General features: G+C 38.8%; 1 protein-coding gene across 1 annotated transcript in view; it reads right to left on the bottom strand.

Moving 5' to 3' along the window:
• Positions 1 to 1,312: 1,312 nt before the first annotated feature.
• The window catches only part of LOC140714177 (dual oxidase 2-like), a 145,404-nt gene continuing 122,606 nt past the window's right edge, over positions 1,313 to 24,110 (bottom strand). The window contains exons 28-34 of the mRNA XM_073025053.1: positions 20,860 to 20,987; positions 17,542 to 17,695; positions 16,264 to 16,496; positions 14,179 to 14,337; positions 11,265 to 11,420; positions 6,041 to 6,169; positions 1,313 to 1,766 (exon numbers count right to left, since the gene is read on the bottom strand). Coding sequence (XP_072881154.1) covers positions 1,644 to 1,766; positions 6,041 to 6,169; positions 11,265 to 11,420; positions 14,179 to 14,337; positions 16,264 to 16,496; positions 17,542 to 17,695; positions 20,860 to 20,987 — 1,082 coding nt within the window. The 3' untranslated portion in view covers positions 1,313 to 1,643. The remainder of the gene's footprint in view (positions 1,767 to 6,040; positions 6,170 to 11,264; positions 11,421 to 14,178; positions 14,338 to 16,263; positions 16,497 to 17,541; positions 17,696 to 20,859; positions 20,988 to 24,110) is intronic.

Raw genomic sequence — 24,110 nt, forward strand, 5'->3', positions numbered from 1 at the left:
CACTATTTGTATTAATGATTTGGAGAAAGGAACAGGATGTAAGGTTTCCAAAATTAGGTGGAAGGGCATGTTGTGATAAGGATATTGTAATTCTGCAACAGGATGAGCGGGCAAAAGACTGGCAAATGGAGTTCATGCAGGAAAGTGTGAGTTCATGTTTGTTGGTAAGAGAAATTAAAGGACACACTATTAACAAAATGGGAAGAGACTGCAAGTGAGTGAAATACAAAGGCATCTGGATGTATGGACGCATGAATCACAAAAATCTAGCAGGCAGGTCCGAGAAATATTTAAGAAGGCATTAGAATTTGGCAATTGCAAAGGCATTGGAGTTTAAAAATTGTAGAGGTTTTGAAGTAATTGTACATGGAGTTGGTGAGGCTTCTCCTGGAATAATGCATACAGTTTTTGTCCCCTTATTGAACATAAGATATTGGAATATTGGGGGCACTACAAAATTTACTAGGCTAATGAGGGGGAATCTCATTAAAAACTATCAAACGTTGGAAGGCCTGGGTAGAGTGAATGTGGAGAGGATGTTTCCTATGATGGGGAAGGAGTCTACAACTAGAGGACACAACCACAGAATAGAGGGACATTTCTTTAGAACACTGATGAGGAGCAATTCCGTTAGCCAGAGGGTGGTGAAAGTGGAATTCATTCCCACAGGGGGCTGTGGAGGCCAGGTTATTGGGTGTATTTAAGGCAAAGTTTAAAATGTTCTTAGTTAGGGTGTGAAAGGTTACAGGGAGAAGGCATGAGAATGGGGTTGTGATGGAAATAGATAATTTATGATCAAACAGTGCAGCAGACTTGATGGGCTGAGTGGCATAATTCTCCCCCTATGTCTTTTGTTCTCATGATCTTAATTCTTGGTAGGAGAGTATTGTTCTACCAAATGAGACTAAATAATTTGGACCTGTATTCCTTGGAGGTCAGAAGAAAGAGGGGTGACCTTATCAAAAGAGGGTCTGACAGAAGTATATGTTGAGATGTTTTCACTAATACAAGAGTCTCAAACAAGAGGATGCAACTACAAGATAAGGGGCTGATCATTTAAAACTGAGGAACATGGAAATTTCTTCTTGCAGAAAGAGGTGAAAATCTGGAACCTTTTGCCTTGGCAGATGGTGGCAACTGGATCATTATAAGTATTTAAGATGGAGTTGGATAAATATTTAATGGAGTGAAGAAGAGACAATGAGGCTCTCATAGATCAAAACAGTAGGGCAGACTTGAAGGACATGCTCCTACTTAAGTTCTTGAGTCGAAAGATGTGGATTTAAGTAAATAAATCCAAGTAGTACTGAGGTTAATATTCAAGATTTAATAGTACAGTGTGAACAGTAAATCTAATTCGAAATCCTGTTTAACAATTCACAATTCATCGGACAACGTCTCACAAATGGATTAACAAATCAATTGACATAACATTTATCTGTATATATGCTTAACAATTGAAAAATATTTTTTCATAAAAGTCAGATTTATAGATCCCAGTGCGAGATTAGGAACAGTCAGTATAAACTACCACATGGTGAGTGAAAGAAACAATATATCCAATCTATACAAAGTATTCCTTCACTTTAAGGAAGATTTATAAAGCTGAATTTTTCAGAAGTTCTTGTAGAAGATCTGCGAAGCTAGAAGTTCTCGTAGTGATGATGAAATTGCATTTTATGCCGCTTGTTCATGTCCTTGCAGGCTTTTTCTACATTTTTGGTCATTCCAGGAGGTCCACAGCTAAACACTCCAACCTTGGTAACCTGCTCATCAATAAGGAACAACAAATATGTTACACCAGAAAGACAGGAAAAATTTCACAATTCCCTCAATAATTCTGGATCACTTCTGGTTTCCTTGCCTTCCCTTTCCAGTCCTGTCAAAGGGTCCTGGCCTGAAACATTGACTCTTTTTACCTCTCCATCGATGCTACCTGACCTGTTGAATTCCTCCAGCATTTGGTGTGTGCTCATCTGTTTGACACTCTTTCATTTCTACAGTCTCTTTTATAGAACATAGAACAGTACAGCACTGGAACAGGCCCTTTGACCCATCATGTTGTTCTGAACTAATTAAGCTAATGATACCCAATTCCTCCTGTCTGCACATGATCCATATCTACCCCCTCCCATTCTCAGTATATTCATGTACCTATCGAAGAGAAATCCTTCTTTCATCTCTAAATATCTCTGCCTTCCCATCAGTCCTGGCAACACATTCCAGACATTCACCTCTCTCTGTCTACAAAACTTGCCCTGCATATTTCCTTTGAACTCTCCCCCTCTCAATTTAAGTGCATTGCTGCTTATTTTAATGCACAGTTTTACATCTGCTTTAACTATAGTAATGCTTTATTTGCTTGTATTCTTCTTTCTTGATCTCCTGAGCTGAAAGTGCCTTCCCCCATTCCTGTTGGAACCTGGCTACCAGAATTCAGTGCAAAAAAAATACCTCGGCCTTTGAACAAAAAGAGTCACAAGAGTTGTGCAAACACTAGAATTTCTGGGAACCCTTACCTCCTGTGTGCTCATCTCACTTTCTCTCCTTCATATCAACTTCTGGTCCACCCATTTTTGTTTCTCCTCACATAATTTACCCACACTTTCTCCCTTCAACACTCCCATCATATATTCTCTTCCCCTTCTTTTCCTGATTCCAACCATGTACTCCCCACATAATTAATTTACCCATCAGATTCTCTCCTCTCTCTGGTTCCATTTGCCCTTTGCTTCTCCCCTAATAGTTCACATTTCACCTCTCTTACTTATCATGTTCCAGCACTGCTAGTCGTTGTGTTCCTGCTTATCACCCTTCAGTTGTCTCCACTTACACCTTCTCCTCCCCTCCACCTGTCACCTTTGTACCTCTGTCTTCCAACTCCACCCCTCCAACTGCTCTATGATTCCACCTGCCCATCATCCATCCTTCCTTGGACCACCTATCTCCCACTGTTTCCAGGACATCTCCCCCGTCCTCTTTGTACTGGCTAATTTCCTTTTCCTCTCTCACTCCTGATCCCGGGTTTTGACTGAAAGGTCAACAATTCCTCTCCCCTCCCCCACAGATACTACTTAACCCATTAAGTTCCTGAAGAAGTGTATAGGCAAAAGAGATTCTGCAGATGCTGGACGTATTGAGCAACATAGACAAAATGCTGGAGGAACTCAGCAGGTCAGGCAGTATCTATGGAAGGATACAAACAGTTGGTGTTTTGGTCCTGGATTAAGCATTTTGTGTGTGCTCCTCCAGTGGTTTGTTTTTTATTTGTTATAGAGTGATATTGAATGGAAATAGGCCTTTCAGCAAAATGAATCCATGCTACCATCAATTTTCATCAATCTTTCATTAATCCTTTTTTAGTCTTCCCTTTAGCATAAATGTAAGTTTCTGTCAGGCCAAGAGAGAATTAGAATCATGAATTCATACAGAAGTAGGAATTTCAGTCTACCATATTAATAGTATCCATCTAGGATCTTCTGATAAAACTACATGTTTGGCTTGAGTTGCACTGTGTGGGTTCAGCTCATTACTCCATCATGGTCAATATAAAAAATATCCAGTAACAACAAAATCTACTGATATTTTAAACCCATTTCTCTAATTAATGTGGATTATTCAGCAATTTGAATTTGTATCACAATCGTTTACTTCTGATTATATTTGATGCATCATCTTCAACAGGCTAACACCATGTCTGGGCTTATTACATTTACAATGATAATCAAGTTCATTAAGGCATAGAAAAAGTTATAAAATATGATTAAGATTCAGGTGGATGTTGGGTTCAGGTTGAACTGGGTTTTAATTTTATACAAGCACTAACCATTCCAGGTTGACATTATGATTTAATGCAATACTTCCTCCATATACTCATTCTCAGGGCCATCAATATGTTGTTTAGAATGGCAGGTGTTTTTCTCTTCACTCCTCTAATTGATTTTTGTCGAGCCACTCCTCCGGCTTGTGGCCACATTGATGGACTGCAGCAGAGCTGTCTCAGATCTTGGAGAGAGGGCATGTTCGGACCAAGCCTCCATTCCCAGCAAAACATTTGTGCACCCACTCTGATTTTTCTGTGGCAAGCAGAACTGCATACAATATTCCAAATGCAGCCTCAGCTATATGTTGCACAGCTGTAACATGACATACCAACTCTACTATCCAGTGAAGGAAAGTGGTGCCTTCTTCACCACTGTCTACGCATGATGCCAGGGAACTATGTACTTGTAGTCATCAGTCTCTGTTTTGCAACACTCTTCAGGACCATGTGGTTCACTGTATGTGTCCTGCTTTGGTTTAATTTCCCAAAATATGTCACTTCACACCTGCCTCAGTTGACCTCCATTTCTTGAGATCAGCTCATGAAGGAGAAAGGAATAGAAGTATATGCGGATAAAGGGATAGGACAATGTCGATAGAATGAAGAGGGATCAAAGGAGTTCATCTGAAGTGAAACTGTTGGAATATCAGTTGGACTTTTTATTCCATTGCTTTCCATTCTTTGTCAATTTATGCCATTTTTTAGCTTCTGAGTTGTAAGTCCTTACTTCCCTCCGTCTACACATTTCACAGGGTTTTACTTTTGAAGTCAATTCAAATTTTGAATTTAATTGGTCTAGATCCACCAATTTCAGTGATGGCAAATAATCATCTTTCATTGTTGTTACACCTTGACATTGGCAGAAGAATTCTGCAACTCTACAGTGAGTACATTAAATGTGGAAGTGCCAAAGTGTGTGTAATTTGGCATTCTTTCACATGCTCAGCTGTTCTGCAGCTTTCTCCGTGATAATCAAGGAAATATAGGGAATTGACAGTATTTTCACCTATCTCTGAACAAGCTCAGTACTCCAAAGTTTAAGGATGCACTAACCTGAATGAATGATTTGTAAATGCTAAGACTTATAGAACAAATTCCGTACATATAGGTTATAAGAACATCAGATTCAGATTTATTTATCACGTGCACATCAAAACATACAGTACAGTGCAATATATCAGTTTAAGATTTCAAAGTAATAGATTTTTAAATAATATGAAAGATTTTAAAATGTCACTTCATATTCTAGTTTCATATTTGGGGATAAGAAACCTATCATTTCTTGTAGAATTCTATTGACTTTGTTAGCCTAGCCTTTCGTCAATCAATAGTTAAAAACACTGGACTCTCATTTATTTCTAAATGGCCCACTTTGAGCAGTTTTTCCCAAGGATGAGTTGAGCAGTGACCTGTTAATGCCACTTCAGATACTGATGATAGTATCCCAGCATCTTTACGTAATTAGGAGGTTAACCAGGTTTGGTTTATCACTGAACAGTCTAAAAACCTTCTGCTGACATATTTTTGAACATCTCTAACTAGTTGCATTATGGTCTGGTACGGCAATCCGAATATACAGGAACGCAAGAAGCTGCAGAAAGTAGTTTACTCAGCCCAATACATAATAGACACATTCCTCCCCACTGTTGAATGTATTTATATGAGGCACTGCCTCAAGAAGCCAACATGCCATATCCTTGCAGCTACCATTGAGAAGGAGGTACAGAAGCATAAATCCCCACCTTCAGGTTCAAGAACTGCTACTTTCCATTAATCGTTCTTGAACCAACTAGTATAACTCTGATCACTACAGTATAGCAACACTGTGATTACTTTGATTACTGCACGAGAATGAACATTTCTGTTGTTCTAATTAGGGTTTCTTATAAAATTATGTATAATTGTGTTCTTTCTTGTAAGAGTTGTGTATAATTTATGTTTTTTCTTGTGAATGCTGCTAGTATTATGCTCTGTGCTTGTGATACTGCTGCAGGTAAGTTTCTCAGTACACCCTGTGCATATGATGATAAACTCAACTTTGACAAGTTTTGGGGCATACATAACTGAGATATGTCACACTGAATCAAAATCAAAGTTCCAATTAAAATTGCCTTATCAAAGCTGAGTGTTCCTGGTACACTAAGAAATGACAATGTTTGCCACGATGATGACAGGATACTTTAAACCACAGCTGCTGAAGTACAAATCACTACTCACCTCAGAATGCACATCCACAAGTGAAGAGAAGAAAGGGACAAATTGAGGACGTCCAAAATGTGTGATGGATTGAAGTCCAGTGAACAAGCTACGGTTTGACACTTTCTGAAAGTGGCGCTCGCAAATGTACTGAACCAAACAAAAAATTTCATTAACTTATGTCAGGAAATAGAGCAAACAAAGCTTATAGAGGTTTATAAAATTATAAGGATAGTCAAGATCATCAAGTAATATATACTGTATAACCAAGCAGATTCAATATTGTACCAAATGCTTGCACCCAAAATTAATTCATGTGTGAATTTTTTTCCTTCTCTTTACTTTCATTATATTATGAACATTATCTAATGTGAGCAGAAGGTCAGTGCATTCTAGAATGCTTTTCTAGCTGGTGTTGGGATACAAAACTCACTGCAATAGCTAAATTCCAAAGCCAGGTCCTGGCATCTTTGTTGCAAATAGCAGTTAGGTAACTTAGTCAGTCCTATAAAGTATGCAGTACAGTTACCAAATTTTGATTGAAAGACAAGATAGATTTCAGTAGTATTCATCCAGAGTGTTTGGGGTCTATTGGCTGTTACAATACCAATATAACATTAGTTCCACGCCACAGATTTACATAGATCCATATAGTTACTTTGCACAGAAACAAGCCTTTGGGCCCAACTCATCCATGCTAGCAAGATGCTTAGCTATAGTAATTTTATTAGCCTACCTTTGTAGATGTACCCACCATTAAACACATGTACAAGGAGAGCTGCCACAAAAAAAAGCATCCATTTTCATAGATTACACCCCCCCCCCACCCCACCTTCTTACTGCTGCTGTTGGGAAGGAGGTATATGACCCTTAGGTCCCACATGAACAGGTTCAGGAATAGTTATTACTCTTCAACCACCAGGCTCTTGAACTAATATAGATAACTTCACTCAGTCAACACTGAACTCATTCCACAACCTATGGACTCACTTTCAAGGACTCCACAACCTATAATCTCAGTTTAATTTATCTATTGTTTTCTTTTGCATGTTGGTTGGTTGTGTGTAGTTTTTCATTGGTTTTATTGTATTTCTTTGTATCTACTGAGAATGTCTGCAAGAAAACGAATCTCAGGACAGTATATGGTGACACATATACTGTTTGATAACAAATTTACTTTGAATTTTGAACTTTGAAATTTTATCCCATATCCTTCTAAAAATCTTTTCTATTCCTGTACCTGTCAAGTACCTTTTAAATATTGTTCATGTATGTGCTTCTACCAATCACACTGGCAGCTTTTTCCATGTGCCTATCACCCTTTGTGTGACAAACTTGCCCCTTAAATTTTAGATTACCCTACCCTGGGCAAAATAATCTGACTATCTATCCTATCTACAGTGCTTATAATATTATAAACCTCTGCCTCCTTCATTCCAGGGGTAACAGTCTCCTTAGACCTCACACCTTCCAGTCAAGGTAATATTCCTGTGAATCTTTTCTGCCCTCTCTTGAGCTTAATCACTTTAGTGTGGCGACCAGAATTGCACACATTATCCCCAATGCAGCCCAACCAATGATTTCTACAACTAAAATATGGCTTCCCAACTCCTATACTCAATGCCTTGGCTAATGAGGAAAGCATATAAAATGCCTTCTTGACTACCCTGTCTACCCATGTTCCCATTTTTGAGAAATATGTATCTGTAGTCCAAGGTCTCACTGTTCAATAATACTTTCCAGGGGCCTGCCATTCACTGTGTATTTCCTGGCCTAGTTTGATTGAAGCCCTCCATTGGTTGAGGTCGACCACTGAAGTAGCATCCTAGTTGTTGACATGATATGCAAGCCAGGGCAATACAATATGGAGAGCAAGCTGTTCCCCATGCAGCAGCCTCCTCCTCTTCAGGCAGCTGATGGAATGGCAGATACTGATACAGTTTGACACCAATGGTATTGCAGGAGTTGCCAGTTAGCATTGAACTCAATGTAAGACTGTCTTAGAAATTCCAGCTCTGGATTTTTCCTTGAGAGTTTACTTCTAAAGCCTTCCCCATGAGTGGGTTTAGCTGCAAGGCAGCGTAGGTTCGAGATCAGAGTTTTCAATCTCCTAAATGAGCTGCCAAACATAGCTTACGAGCCCCATTTGCCCAAAGCAACTGGTTTTAAGGTGCCAGTCACATGCCTTTGCCCATTTTCCTGTCAGTAGGAACAATTCTGCCGGGCTTAGTAGCTAAGACACACATGAAGGCCAGGGAATATGTAATTGGTTTATTTTTGTCACAGATATGGAGATGCAGTGAAAAGTTTATGTTTGTATGCCATCCAGACAGATTATTCCATATATAAGTCCATCAAGGTTGTACAAAAGGAAAACAGGACCAAAATAAGACCATAAGATATAGGAGCTGAACTAGGCCATTTGGCCACCCATCGTGTCTGCTCTGCCATTTCATCATGGCTGAATCAACTTCTTCTCTCAACCCAATCTCCTACCTTTGCCCAGTATCCCTTGATGCTCTGACCACTCAAGAATCCATCAAGTCAAGTCACTTTTATTGTCATTTCGACCATAACTGCTGGTACGGTACATAGTAAAAATGAGACAATGTTTTTCAGTACCATGGTGTTACATGACACTGTACAAAAACTAGAGTGAACTACGTAAAATAAAAACAACACAGAGAAAGCTACACTTCCCTTATGTCTCTGGCCTCCACAGCTGTCTGTGGCAAAGAACTGCACAGATTCACCACTCTCTGCCTAAAGAAATTCCTCCTCATCTCCATTCTAAAAGGACACCTCCCTATACTGAGGCTGTGTCCTCTGGTCTTAAACTCTCCCAAAGTAGGAAACATCCTCTCTACATCCACTCTATCAAGGCCTTTCATCATTCAATAGATTTCAATGAGGTCACCACACATTCTTCTGAATTCCAATGAATATAGGCCCAGAACCAATAAACATTCTTCATATGACAAGCCATTCAATCCTGGAATCATTTTTGTGAACCTCCTTTGAACCCTTTCCTGTTTCAACGCAACATTTCTAAGATCAGGGGCCCAAAACAGCTCACAATAATCCAAGTGAAGCTTTATAAAGTCTCAATATTCCATACTTGCTTTTAAATTCTAGTCCTCTTGAAATGAATGCTAACATTGTATTTGCCTTCTTCACCACAGGCTCAATCTTCAAATTAACTTGTATGGAATCCTGCACAAGGACTCTTAAGTTCCTTTGCACTTGTTTTTGTATTTTCTCTCCATTTAGAAAATAGTCAACCTTTCAATTTCTTCTACCAAAGTGCATGACCATACATATCCCAACACTGTATTCCATCTGCCATTTATTTGCCGATTCTCCTTACCTGTCTAAGTCCTTCTGTAGCCTTTCTACTTCCTCAAAACAACCTATCCATCTACCTATCTCCATATTGTCTGCAAACTTTGCAACAAAGCCGTCAGTTCCATCATCCAAATTGTTTCTAACACAGACTCTTGACCATTAGTCACTGGCAGCCAACCAGAAAAGGCTCCCTTTATTTCCACTCTTTGCCTCTTGTCAATCAGCACTGCTTTATTCATGCTAAAGTCTTTCCTGTAATACCATGGGTGTGTAGCTTGTTAAGCAGCATCATGCTCAGCACCTTGTTAAAAGCTTTCTTCAAATTCTAGTACACATCAACCAATTCTCCTTTGTGTATCCTGCTTCTTATTTCTTCAAAGAATTCAAACAGATTTGTCAGGCAAAATTTTTCTTTGAGGAAACCATTTTGATAATGGCCTATTTTATCATGTGCCTCCACATATCGTGAGGCTGCATACTTAATAATCAAATCCAACATCTTTTCAATCACTGAGATCAGACTATCTGGCCTATAGTTTCCTTTCTTCTTCCTCTCTTCCTTCTTGGAATGAGATTTGCAATCTTCCAGTCTTCTGGAACCATCCCAGAGTCCAGTGATTCTTGAAAGCTCATTACTAATGCCTCCTCAATATCTTCAGCCACCTCTTTCAGAACCCTGAGGTGTACACCATCTGGTCCACGTGACTTATCTACCTTCAGACATTTCAGTTTCCCAAGAACCTTTTCTCTAGTAATGGTAACTTCACACACTTCATGTTCCCTGACACCTGGAACTTCCATCATACTACTACTGTCTTCTACAGTGATGACTGATGCAAAATAGTTATTCAGTGCCTCCACCGTTTCCTTGTCTTCCATCACTACTCCCCAGCGTCATTTTCCAGCAGTCTGATATCCACTCTTGCCTCTGTTTTACACTTTATGTACCTGATGAAGCTTTTGGTATCCTCTATGATATTATTGGCTAGCTTACTCTCATATTCTCTTTACCTTCTTAATGACTTTTTAGTCACTTTCTGGCTTTAAAAAGCTTACCAATCCTCTAACGTCTCACTAATTTTCGCTCTATTATATGCCTTCTCTTTGGCTTTTATGTTGGCTTTGACCTCTCTTGTTAGCCATGGTTGTGTTATCAGTCTATGAATGCAGCATAGAGTGTTATAGTGGTAGAATATCAATTGTAAATTTAAGATATAGTGTTATAGTTACAGAAAAAGTGCAGTGCAGGTGGACAAATAAGGTGCAAGGGTAATAATGAGGTAAACTGAAAGATCAAGAATTCATCATTGTCATAGAAAGGTTGATTCAAAAGTCTTATAATGGAATAGAAGCTATCTTTGAGCCTGGTAATACATGCTTTCTAGTTTTTATATTTTCTACCTGAAGCAAGGTGGGAGAGGAGAGAATAATCTGGATGGGAGGGGTCCTTGATTACATTGACTGCAGTGAGAAATTGGATGGACTGGGAAATTATGACTGTCTTCAATGGAGTGAAGACACTTCGTGACATCTGAGATACCAGAAGTGGAGCTTAAGGAAAAATAAACTCATCGGGTTGTAGCAGCACAGGACAACAAGGAGATGGCAGAGAAGAAACCTGGAGGGATTTGAAAACAAAAGTCACTGACAAACTAGTATTCAGTTTCAACTACATATGCATGATATAATAGTGAGACTTGGTTTGAGTTAGGATGACAGCAGAGGAATGCATGAGTTCAAGCTTGTTTGGAGTGGAAAATTGGAGGATGGCCAAAAGTGCATTGGAATTGTGAGAGCTTCAGCAGTACTTCTGTAGAGACAAGAATGGAGTTGAAAATGGTACCTTGAGGGTTAGAGTTTTAATACTCCCAGTTCAGATCTAGGGTCAAATGTTACTTACAAGCATGGTGGTCCGCAGGTCAAACTTCTCTGCTAGCTGAGTGATGTAGATATGGACAGATACCAGGGAATTTTTGTCTGTCTCTTCAACTTCACGGATGATGTCCTCCAACCATTCAAATTGCCTCTGCGTTCGAGTCACCCAGATAAAGTAGATCTGGCAATAAAGAGGTTAACTAAGTTATTTACAGCCAAAAAAGCCCTCTCAGGGTTCACCACCTATTAACCAGCAAAATATGTAGTCAGCTTTAATTACTTGATTTCCAATTTTATAGTTTGGAGAGGATGCAGAAAGGTTTACTGGGATGCCTCCTGGACTACTGGGCATATATTATAAGAAGAAACTGGACAAACATGAGTTGTTTGCTTTGGAGTGGTAAAGACTGATGGGAGACCTGATAGTTTATAAGATGATGAAGGGTATAGAAGGAGTAGATAGCCAGTATCTTTTTTCCCAGAGTTGAATTAACTAAGAGCATGCACTTAGAGGAGGAATGTTCAAAGGAGATGTGCAGGGTAAGTTTTTTTTTAGACAGCAGGTTCTGGGTGCCTAGAAAATGCTGCCAGGGGTAGTACTGGAGCCAAATACAATGGAGGCACTTAAGAGGCTCTTAGATCAGCACATAAATGTGCAGAGAGTGGAGGAATATGGATCTTGTGTGGGCAGAAGATGGCTAGGTGTTTAATTTCTACTTTTGTTAGTTCAGCACAACATCATGACCTTAAGTGTCAGTTCCTGTTCTACACTGTTTAATTTAGTACCAATTTAAGATTAAATTTAATTGTGGTATGTTGTTAAGGGCTAATATCCATGCTTTGGCAAAGAGAGATCTCAACAGCTGCACATTTGTCTCGAAAAAATGCAAAACGTCCACTTCCTTTGAAAAGAAACAACATACCACTGGCAGTGCTTTGAAAAGAAACAACAACATACCACTGGCAGTGCTCAAATATTCAAGGTGAAATTAGAGTGCTTGAGAAGGAAAGGCTTGCTGAGCACTGGAGCAAGTGGCTACTCACTCTCTCTCCAGTATGATGCACTTGGGGATCATTATCAATACCAGTATCCACATACTTTGCAGGGCAACATTTGAAGAAGCAGAATTTATATCTTTCATGTGGTTCTGAAAACAATCTCCTAGGATATTAAATGAGTAGAATAGCTCAAGGTTCATAAGATACAGCTTTTAAATAATGTGATGAAATTTGTTAAGGTAATGTTTACTGTATATAATACCAAAAATAAAGGAAACGATGCTGGATTGATACAGATGAGAGATCGCTCTGTTTATTATGTTCTGGTTCCCCAACATACCATCTAGCAGGGTGGAGGACAGATTATCTGTGTAAATTATGTTCAGTATTTTAGAAATAACAGCTACCATGACAGAGCTGTCAAGTACAAGGAAGCACAAGCCATAAAACAAATTAACACATTTATCATGTTATTGTATATCTGGTAGCCGTGAATACATGAAGATAAACAATGAAAATATAATAAAGGTTGCAGTGTGATGTGGCATTTCTTACAACAATAATCAGTGTTGACTGAGGGTATCATTGGTGACACTTGAGTTACTAAGAAAAAAGAATCCCATAAAAAGAAACTTAACTTGCATTAGTTCTTGAGCAACTCATACCAAAAGTTTGAGGAATTCATCAAATCAGCTGTAGGGGTTTAAGTGCAGCTCACTGCTAACTTATCATAGACAGATTGGGATGGACATAAATGCTGGACTTGACAGATCCCAAAATGTTCAGTAAACTTTTCCACCATGTCTGTGTAGCATCCCACAATGTTGTGCCAGTGTCAACCTGGACACTTAGGTCAGTTTGTACTGAAATGCATTTTTAAAATTCTAATTGTGTTCTTTCTTCTAACAATTCTATATAATTGATATTTTTCCTTCTGAATGCCATTTAAATGATGCTATGCGCCTATGATGCTGCTGCAAGTAAGTTTTCATTTGTGCAATTGATAATAAACTCAACTTTGACTTTATTAAACCCCCCCCATTTTGTGCTCTTTTAACATATTCCACTATGGTAAAGGTAGATATTAGGGTATTACAGTGGATTTTGGGGAAAATGTATTTAACCCCATTTCTGATGGATATTCTGAAAAGTTTTCAAATGTGGGTATTATGCAGATGCTTGAACTCAAAATTATATTGGCTGTGCTTTAAAGACTTTCATCCCTTATGGTTAATGTTTAATGTCTGACTGCTCACTGGCTATAAAAATAAGTATACAAATTGTGAGGCATTGTGAACTGAACAATAAACTCTTTGTTTGAGCTTGGGTATTAATCTGTCTAATTAGCAATGAACTTTCATTAGAGGCTGAATACCCATTGAATGTGCATGTCTTACAGCTATGACACTTTCTCTGGTTGAAGACGCTCACTTCCGTTGAGCATAGAACAGTACAGATCATTTTGATGCCAATTTATACTAAATGTCCTCTTCCTGGGTATCATCCATGCATAAATCTAAAAGCCTCTTAAACTCCACCAAACTGCCTGTTTCCTGGTAACCCATTCCAGGCACCTATTACTCATTAGGTAAAAAAACACTTCTCTTCACATCACCTTTAAACTCTCCCTCCTCGAAACTTAAAAGCATGTCCTCTGGTATTTAACATCTGTACCCTAGGAAAAATATTCTGTATACCTCTCATAATTAAAAAAATTCTATTATCACTCCTCTCATACTTCAACACACCAGGGAGTCTTTTACCAAACTTCTTCATGGTCATCACTTGACTTACAATGACAGGCCCAGCAATAATGTAAAAGTCAGTTCTTAAAAGTCAGCAACTTTAAGGGAGAAGAGTAAAGATGACGCAGAAAAATCTCTACTGCTTCCATTCGAAGTCTCAAGCCCATTAGATAATGTGCATGAGTTTGAGTTTACCTTTTTACATGATATTTTGCCCTTGATTGTTGACTTGTGGACAAGATCTTTGAGGATAGATGCAAAAGGCGTCACACCAATCCCACCTCCTACCAAAACTGACACCTCGAACTTGTTCCATTCTTGGTGGCCCTCCCCGAATGGGCCGTCCAGATAGATCTAAAGAAGAGATTTTCAATCTGAATTATTGCGCTTGTGCACTGAACTTCTTTGCAGATGTGCCAGTTATGTCTTCAATATAATCAGAAGCTTCTTAAAACAATCTCTCCAACCAAAATTTTACTTACTTGTTTCCTGACACATACCTTTGGAATATTGATAATTAAAATGTTTTTGACAGCACATTTAGGGATCACGTACCCACACAAAATGCTGGTGGAATGCAGCAGCCCAGGCAGTATCTATAGGAAGAAGTACAGTCGACGTTTCAGGCCAAGACCCTTCATCAGGACTAATGAAATCCTGACAAAGGGTCTCAGCCTGAAACATTGACTGTACTTCTTCCTATAGATGCTGCGTGGCCTGCTGCGTTCCACCAGCATTTTGTGTGTGTTGCTTGAATTTCCAGCATCTGCAGCTTTCCTCGTGTTTAAGGATCACTTAAGTAGGTTTACCTACTTTATCAGTATATAGAACTGCATTTGTTGTGATGGCTCCAAAGAAATATTCTTCAATTAAGAATTTAACTGCAAATGTTTGAGTCCATTCTTCCCATATCTTCAATTTATTGAATCGAAATGTCTAACCATGTTGTGTTGCCAATCTGTCAATTCACAATCCCATACTGATCTGCTATAATATTTGAGGATGTATCTCCAACATGTAACATGCAGAGAAATTCTTAGAGTCAAGAGACATTGAACACTTCAGCACAGAAACAAACCCTTCAGCCAATCTAGTTCATGCCAACCTGTTTTTCTTTTGCCTAGCCCCATCTACCCTCATCTGGATCAGAGCTGTCTTTAGCTCTCTCATACATGTATCTATTCAAACTTCTCTTAAATGTTGCAATTGAACCCGAATCCATCACTCCCACTGGCAGCTCATTCCACACTTATGCCACCCTCAGTGAGTTGAATGGGATTGCTGTAATGTGGCCTTGATGAGTGGAAGGAAGTGTAGGAAACATTAGCTGGTGCTAGGTACTAAAACATCAGGACTTCTGAATGGTCAGATACTGAATTATTGGAATTTTTCTGTATTTGTTGCTAAAGAACCACAATCCAAAATTATGATACATCATTGAAAAGAAATTTAAAGATTGAAACTTAGCTTTATATATCACATGTACAAAAGAACAGTGAAAACATACAGTATTGTTTGCATCAATGACCAACACACTCCGTAGATGTGCTGGAAACAACCTGCAAGTGTCACCATGCTTCTGACGCTAAAATTGAATGCCGACAACTTAATAACCCTAACCCTTATGCCTTTGAAGTATGGGAGGAAACCAGAGCACCTGAAAGAAACCCACGTAGTTGTGGGGAGAACATACAAACTCCTTACAGACAGCGATCGAATTGAGCCCAGTTTGTTGGTACAGTAATAGTGTTACACTAACCGTTACACTACCTTGCTGCCAGGTACATAGATAGGGAAGGTTTAGAGGGATTTAAGTCAAATACAGAAAAATGGGACTAGTTTAAATGGGCATAGAAAAGTTGGGTCGAAGCGGTCTTCTTTGTGTTGTATTATTCTTTGACTCTCTTTGTTCTTTCAGTAGTGTTATGCAATCTTGTAGATTTGACTTGAACAAGTAGATGGATCATTTAGTTTAATTTTTTTCTGTGAAAGACAGTAATTGCAGAAATCATGCATTCAACATTACAGTACACTGGAGTGACTGCCAAGTTCACCTAAACCAAGTTTTCTAATTGGTGTTTGTTCACATAACTTTCACAAATTACAATGTTAACAGTGAGGCCAAGCCAACATTAAATCAAATGAGGAATGGTCAGAAATAACAAGCTTTTGATCTTATGGAGATTTCCTTGTTTTGCAAAATAAGATACTGGAAATATTTGACTTTGTATACTGTACATTCAAAATTGAACTCAAAGACAACTAAAATAGTTTTCTTACCTTTGGGTAATAACCAATACTTGCTAAATTTTCAGCAGAGTATATTTCCCGTAAGCGCATTGTCCATGGTCCAACAGCCCGGATGTGAAGGCTAAGGGTGTCTTCATGAGGAGCTGAAGTCAGGGTGAAGGGATGGTACTCATTCGTTCCCAAGAGAAGACTTGCAATACGTACCCACTGACCAGACATGTAGTCAAAATCTCTGGGTCGTTTAAATTCAAGGTTAGTAACACCTACAAAAATAATGTTTATATTTTGGATGATTTTCTCAAAAAAAAATCACATTTTTAGCTGGAAGAACAAATGTCAAAGTGCTCAATGATGTATTTACTAAAATGTAATGAAATATCTCATCCAAATTCCATTAGATAAGGTGTACAGATCAAAGGCACACAGTGCCAATCACACCCAATGCAAACAAAATGGGAAATGTAAAATTGGGAATTTTCTTTTGACATTCTACAAGGGTGTTCACTCTGTAGCTGAATGTAGTTTACTTGAACAGGGTGTGTTGGATACTGTGCTTCTGCCACGGCAACATTTTCATTGCCTAGCATGAATATCATCCACTCTGGGGTGAGGCAAGTCCTCAGAATCAAGGAAAAACCCATACTTGTCTTGGCTGGTAAACCAAGGGATCAGGTGAAACTCCAGTTTTATATCCCTCCTAATATTTCTGTCTTTCCCCTCTTCAGGACACAGAAAAATACTTGGATATAAAACCACTACTGCATCTGATTTCAATAGTTTCCTGTCAGCCGGATAGATTAAATGCTACTGCCAACAAATTGAACTGTTCCTTATTGATATTTCAGTTTTATATTTCCAGAACATAAAGTGTGTTTTCCAAATGCCTCTGTCAACTCAATGGCCATATGAATGCATCAGTAAAGTGCATTCACTGGTTCTTTCTCTTCTGTACGTTCACCGGTTGGTAACCCTCTTGCTACTGTATGTGTTTGAAAAATTGTTACAGAAACCTCACAGTAGAAAGTCTTGCATTTCATATGGCTTTTTAGGCAAATAAATCCCCGATGTGTTGTCCAGGCAGGTACAGTATATAGTAATAGCTACCTAATTCGTTCTTGATACTTAAAGAAATAGTATTGGTTGGCATTTATGAGAACTCACATGTCCATAAAAACATGGGTTGCTTCACATTCACCTTAGGTTAGCTCAAAGAATACAGATATGTTAAAATAAAGAAAATCAATGAAGAGGACTGTATGGAATTGCCAGTTCTTGCAATTGTCAACAAGTGAGAGATTTCCGACATACCTGAAGGCAGAAGCTGTGCTTTCACAACAGCTATCTCAATTTTCTTCCTGCTGTAGCTGACAAATTTGTCCCCAACAAAGAACAGAGTGGGAACAATAAAGTAGATGTGGAATCTCTGAGGTTGAAGCAAAGCAGCACTACCATGTAAGATTATCTGTTTCAAAAAGACAAAAGGTGCTCAGTGACAAGGTTGATATATTAAATCAAGTTAAATGGTGGCATTGTTCAAGTTCTAAATGTTAAAGCTATTATCTACAAGCCAAGCACAATCAGACTATAAAATTAAACTTGTCCCATGAAATTAGAAGACAAATGTGGCATTCTTCCAATGAATTTCTGACTTTCTTTTTTATTAATTGTTCTTAGAACTAGCATCACCAGTAAGACTACATTCTTTCCCACATCAGAGCCAGAGGAAGTGAAGATATTTACTTTTACTGTGATCTTTAGATTTATTTGTTTGCAAAGGTAGCTAAGCTGATCATGTAATGTTGGGGAAAGGTTATATGTGGGACGATAAAAGGACAGATATGTTTCTTTGGAAGGGGAAGATGAAGTGAGAAGCTGGGAAGCGATTGTTGGAGAAGGTAAATGGTAAATGGCTGAAGAAGAAGGAATCTGATAGAAGAGGAGAGTGGATGCACCAGAGGGAGGTTATGGACAGAAAAAGTGTAAGAAGGGAGGCATAATGGGGAATGGAAACAGAGAGAGGGGGGAGAGGTGCCAAATTACCAGAAATCAGAGGAATCGATGTTCAGGGTGTCAGATTGGGGTGCTACCCAGATTGAATGTGAGGTGTTACTCATCCACCATCATGTCAATAGAGGAGGCCATGGATGAAGTGTTGGAATGGGAATAAGGATTGGAATTTAAATGGTTGGCCACTGGGAAAATCTGCTTTTTGCAGATGGAGTGAAGTTGCTCAACAAAGTGGTACCCCAATCTACATTGGGTCTCACTGATGTAAAGGCGGCTGGATTGGGAGCACCAGATACTGTAGATGACCCCAACAGATTCACAGTGAAGTGTTGCCTCACCTGGAATGACTGTTTGAGGCTCTAAATTGTGGTGAGGGAGGTGAATGGGCAGGTGTAGCACTAGTCCCACCATCAGTGGGGAGGGATGAATAGAAAAGGAAATTTACAGTCAGAGCAATCCCTGTGGAAAGTGGAGATTGGTGGGCAGGAGGTAAAGTAGTTTGATAGTAGGATCCCATTGAAGATGGTGAAAATTGCGGAGAATGACATGCTGGATATGGAGGCTCATAGGGTGGTATATACGGACAAGAGAAACTCTATCCCTGTTAAGGTGGCAGGAAGAAGGAATAAGGGCAAATGTCTGGGAAATAGATGTGATGTGGGTTAGGGCAGCAGTACTGGTAGAGGAAAGGAAAGCCCTTTCTTTGAAGAAGGTGAGTATTTCTGATGTTTTGGAAAGAAAAACCTCATCCTGGGAACAGATATAGCAGGGACAGTGGAACTGAAAAAAGAGAATGGCATACAACTGACCAGGTGGGAAGAGTATGGACATGATAGCTGTTAGAGTCATTAGGTTTATAAAAGATATCAGTAGATAGTCTGTCTCCAGAGATGGAGACAGGGAAATTGAGAAAGGGAGAGAGGAGTCAGAAATGGATTAAGTGAATTTGAGGGCAGGGTGGAAGGTGGAGGCAAAATTGATGAATTTGACAAGATCAGCATGGGTACATGAAGTGCCACCAATGCAGTCTTCAATGTAGGGCAGAAAGAGTTGGGGAGTGTTACCAGGGGAAGATTTGACGTTGGCCATGAAGGAATTAAAAGATGGAAGGAAACATCAAACTCAAATGAGTCAAGGACAGTGGAAGTAGACAAAGCAATTGTCTTTGTTCTTGCCAGGTGCTTCAAGGAATGGAGGCTGCTATTTTGTGAAGCTGCTCTGTAACCTCCATTTGGTGAACTGTTTGATGAACTGATTCTTGCTCTGAGATAACTGAATCAGAGCAAATGAACGTGGACACAAGAAGTTTCTGTTATTGATCTGCTATACCTGAAATTATTCTCAGATAAGCTCTGTATTATGCACAATGGCAGGTTTGCAGAAGTAATCTCGTTATCTTAGTCCAATATCTTGATGACCCAGTTAAAATGGTTTGGACCAGAGTCAAGCAGAACAAAAGAAGCCACCTAAAGCAGAAAGTTGTGTAGACCTTGAACTAAATCCAATGGGAATCTGACACAGGTCCATCAGATGGCCTCGAGTGAACACGATTGAAGCGCAACATTTGAACTGATATGGAAGACCATATGAGTTAGGAGTTACAAATGCAAAGGGGTGAGAATTCCAGAGACTAATTATCGTAAGGAAGAACCACCATGTCAGGGGATGGGAGAGAAACGATAAATCATCTGGCCAACGAGAGATCTCTATATCGGTATTATAAATTGGAGAAGTGATCTGAGTGAGCATCAGTACAGAGAAAACAGTAGAATTCATGTTTTAAGTTATTGGCTTAGAGTCAACATTATTACACTATTGTTTGTGCAGAGACAATAAAGTGGAGCTTTGATTAATTAAGAGCTGCATAGTGAGTTGCCTAACCTAGACCTGTTGATGAATAATCAACATTGGAACATGGACTGGTCCACATAGCCAACGAAAAGGCAAACATAGCTGGAGCTCATGCAGGTGCCCATAGCTACATCATGGTTTTGGAGTAAGTGGAAGGAGATGAAAGAGGAATTGTTGAGTGAGGACTAGTTGCACCAGGCAGAGGAAGGTGGTGGTGGAGGGGAACTGATTAAATCATGATAAACCTGCTTCTGGTTCAGATTCTTAGATGATTATTTCCAAAGGCATGTAATGTTAGGGTGATAGAAGTGAGAAGTATGTTTCCTTGAGATGCTTTAATGGATCATGCTCTTCAATGGTAATTTTGCACTATTTATTGACTTTGAAATGACCAGTCTTACTGAACTTGCTACATCTAGTTGGTTCAATACACAAGTTGTTGGATGACCTCAGTAGGTCAGGCAGCACCTATAGAGGAAAATGAGTCCCAGCCCAAAACCTCGATTTCCCCCCATACCGCTGTCTGACCACTGAGCTTCTCTATCCTCTTTTGCGCTCCTCCTGATTTCGTGCATCTGCAGTCTCTTGTGTTTACATCTGGTTTGTTATCTAGTTCCACAGTCTCCATACACTGCATGCAGGAATGGTCTCCAAACTAAGTTCACTGTTGTCTGCTCAATCACCTCAAATTAATTTAATTTGTGTCTCTAAATTAAACTTTGGTTTGGTTTGAAAATTCCTTGTGACTTAAAAGAAAATTGTCCTTACCAAGACGTATATCGCAATATAGAGATGGTGTGACACCCAGAATGCTCGAAAGCTACTGCGTCGGAAATAATGCAAGGCAAAGATGTGTAGAAAAGAAAAGAAGAAAAGAAGAAGAACCCCCGTCATTCCTGGAAAAGAAAACAAAATATTAATAATCATTAAAGGTCCATCTGGTAGATTCTTCACAATGCATTGCTTAGCAAGTCTAGGGTTTCCAACAGTATTTTTCATAAATCAGTTGACTTAATGGTTTAATTCAACAGAACCATAGACCCAGTGCAGTTAAAACGATGGAACTCATAAAGCTATCATAGTGAGATCAACACTGCCCATCCTAGCTGTATGGCTACCAGTTCAATTTCATATTCAGTGAGTAGGAGACCATTTCAATTCTAGTCACCACAGATTTTACATTTCACACAAGAAGAGATATAAAAATGAGAAATATTTTTCATTAATTTTATGTGAATGATGAGATTTATCCTGAAGTTTGACCTAAGGTATCTGATACTAATATAGTAAAATTAATTCCTTTCGTGTACAGATGTAGAAAGCTCAAAGGTAGCAGCTTTAAAGGCTGGGAATTTTGTGATGTGCAAATCACCCCTTGATCTCTCAAAGTCTTTTTGTCATTCATATAGCGTAAGCCAGGAGTATGCAAGATTATTTCCACATGGCAAGCTGAGTCCTGTTATAAATATACTTAACAACCTCAACAATAGAGTGAATGCATTGTCCTTTCCCCAGGATTGGAGAATCAAGGATTGGAGAGCATAGGTTTAGGGTGAGGGGCGAAAGGTTTGAGAGGAACTTGAGTGACAACTTCTGTTACACAGTCGATGTTACACATGTGTATATGAAACAAGCTGGTAGAAGAAGTGATTGAGGCAGGTATAATAACAATTTTTAAAAGACAGCTGTACAGGTACATGAATTGTAAACAGTAGAAGATTATGGACCAAACATAGGCAAATAGCATTAACTTAGATGGGACATCTTAGTCGGCATGGACCAATTGAGCTGAAGGGCCTGTTTCTGTGCTGTATAACTCTATGCCTCTCTACCCTCAAGGCATAGGATCCTGCATGACTGACATCCCACCTATCAAACTAAGGATTCAATCTCTCCAGCAACAGGATGTATGTGGCCAACAAAATAAAACTCAGTCACTCAAGAAGGCTCCTTCAAGACCCCCATGCCCTTGGAACACAAGGGAAGCAAACAACTGAAAAATATATGCAAGGCTTTTTCCCAAATCACAAACTATACTTAGAAATATATTGCTACTCTTTCATAGGTACTATTGGCCTACCAAACTCTCTATAAAATCGCTATTAACACACAAGCTGCAGTGTTGGAAAAAAATAGCTTACAAGCATCTTCTCAAGAGTCAGATATTCCATTTGAGGATATAACTACAAAAAAAAGGGGGAAAATCTTCCGGTCAAATCCGGTCAAACATCATGGAGAAGAAGAAAAAAGATTACCTAAAAAAGTGGAAAAAAGTAAAAAAGAAGAAAATTTATATCATATGAAAATATTGAATGAAAGGTCGCCAGGTTTGCTCAAATTCAAAAGATGTATCAAACGTCCGAGTCAGATATATGTGATGCCCACATCGCATATATTAATGAAAGAAAACGCTTGGTTTGTGTTGGCATAGATCAAACAGACGTAGCCATGATTCATGTGTGTATTCCTGAGTCTGATGGAGAAACAAAAATCAGTACGAATTTGCATTCCTGATTGCTGCACAGTTAACAGAAGGTGCATCTTGTGGAGACAGAAATTAGCAAGATAGGTTTGGCTGTGATGCTCCCCATAGTTAGTGGAGTCAAGCTGGTTTTCAAGAAGAAGATCTCAAAGGATTCTGACATGAGTGTGAGACTTTTACTGGAGTTTGTCCATCTGTTTGTTATGGACCGTGACGTATGATATGAGTGATCATGGTCTTTCCATGTCCATGATTGTTCTTGTCAAATTTTGCTACGGAAGTGGTTTGTCATTACCTTCTTCTGGGCAGTGTCTTCACAAGACAGGTGACCTCATCCATTATTAATACAGGGCGCATATGTCAAAAGATAAACTAGCGCATATTTTTTCTAATATAAATCCCACCTGTGATAGATGTAATACTGAGGTGGCTACCTTAACTCATATGTTTTGGTCATGTATAAAGTTAAATATTGGAGAGATATTTTTAGAATGTTATCCAAAGTCATAGTTTTGGACCTACAACCTAATTCACTTACAGCAATCTTTGGGATCACTCAGAAGGAAGCAGGAAATGTTTCTGCTTCCTCTCAACGTATTATAGCTTTTTCAACTTTATTGGCTAGGAGAGCTATTTTGTTGTATTGGAAAGATCCTAATCCACCTACTGTTTTTTTGGCTCTTCTCCATTATGCTGTGTTTAAGCTTGGAGAAAATTAGAAGTCGGACATTTGATACATCTTTTGAATTTGAGCAAACCTGGTGACCTTTCATTCAATATTTTCATATGATATAAATTTTCTTTTTTTTTACTTTTTTTCACTTTTTTAGGTAATCTTTTTTCTTCTTCTCCATGATGTTTCAGATTTGACCGGAAGATTTTTCCCCTTTTTTTTGTAGTTATATTCTCAAATGGAATGCCCAGTCTTTTTTTTTGTTTTAGGTTAGTTTAGTGGGTTTTTTTTCTTCTAATAGAAATTTTGAGTCTTTTTTTTGAAATGTTAAGAGGAATTGTGGTTCCTTTTATTTATTAGCTCAATATTATACTATATATGATTTTGACAGTGTACACTCCTTTTTTGTTTGTACTTTTATTGAAATATATATTTGACATAACTTCTCTGATTTGTATTTGTCTTTAAATATTTTTAAATCAATAAAAAAAGATTAAAAATGAAAAATGATTAATACACTTCACAGACTGTCTGCCTGGCATCAGTGGTTGCATAACCAGGACTTGTGATATGCACTAGCTGCTCATACTACCATCCACTGCCTGAACCCATGGCTTCATGTCACCGTAATTGGGGGCTAAGCAGGTGCTACACCTTACCCAAGGGTGACCTACAGGCTATTAGAAGGAGGAGTGCCTTACACATCCTTAGGTAGAGACATATCTTCACCCTACCACCAAATAATCAGCTTTTTTGAAATGTAATAAATGTGTGCATATACAACAGTATAACACAGGAACAAGCCCTTTGGACAATGATGTTATACACAATTAATTAAATGCCTAATTAATTACAGTCGGCCCT

The sequence above is a fragment of the Hemitrygon akajei genome, chromosome 21 (assembly GCF_048418815.1).
Source record: "Hemitrygon akajei chromosome 21, sHemAka1.3, whole genome shotgun sequence".
Lineage (NCBI taxonomy): Eukaryota > Metazoa > Chordata > Chondrichthyes > Myliobatiformes > Dasyatidae > Hemitrygon > Hemitrygon akajei.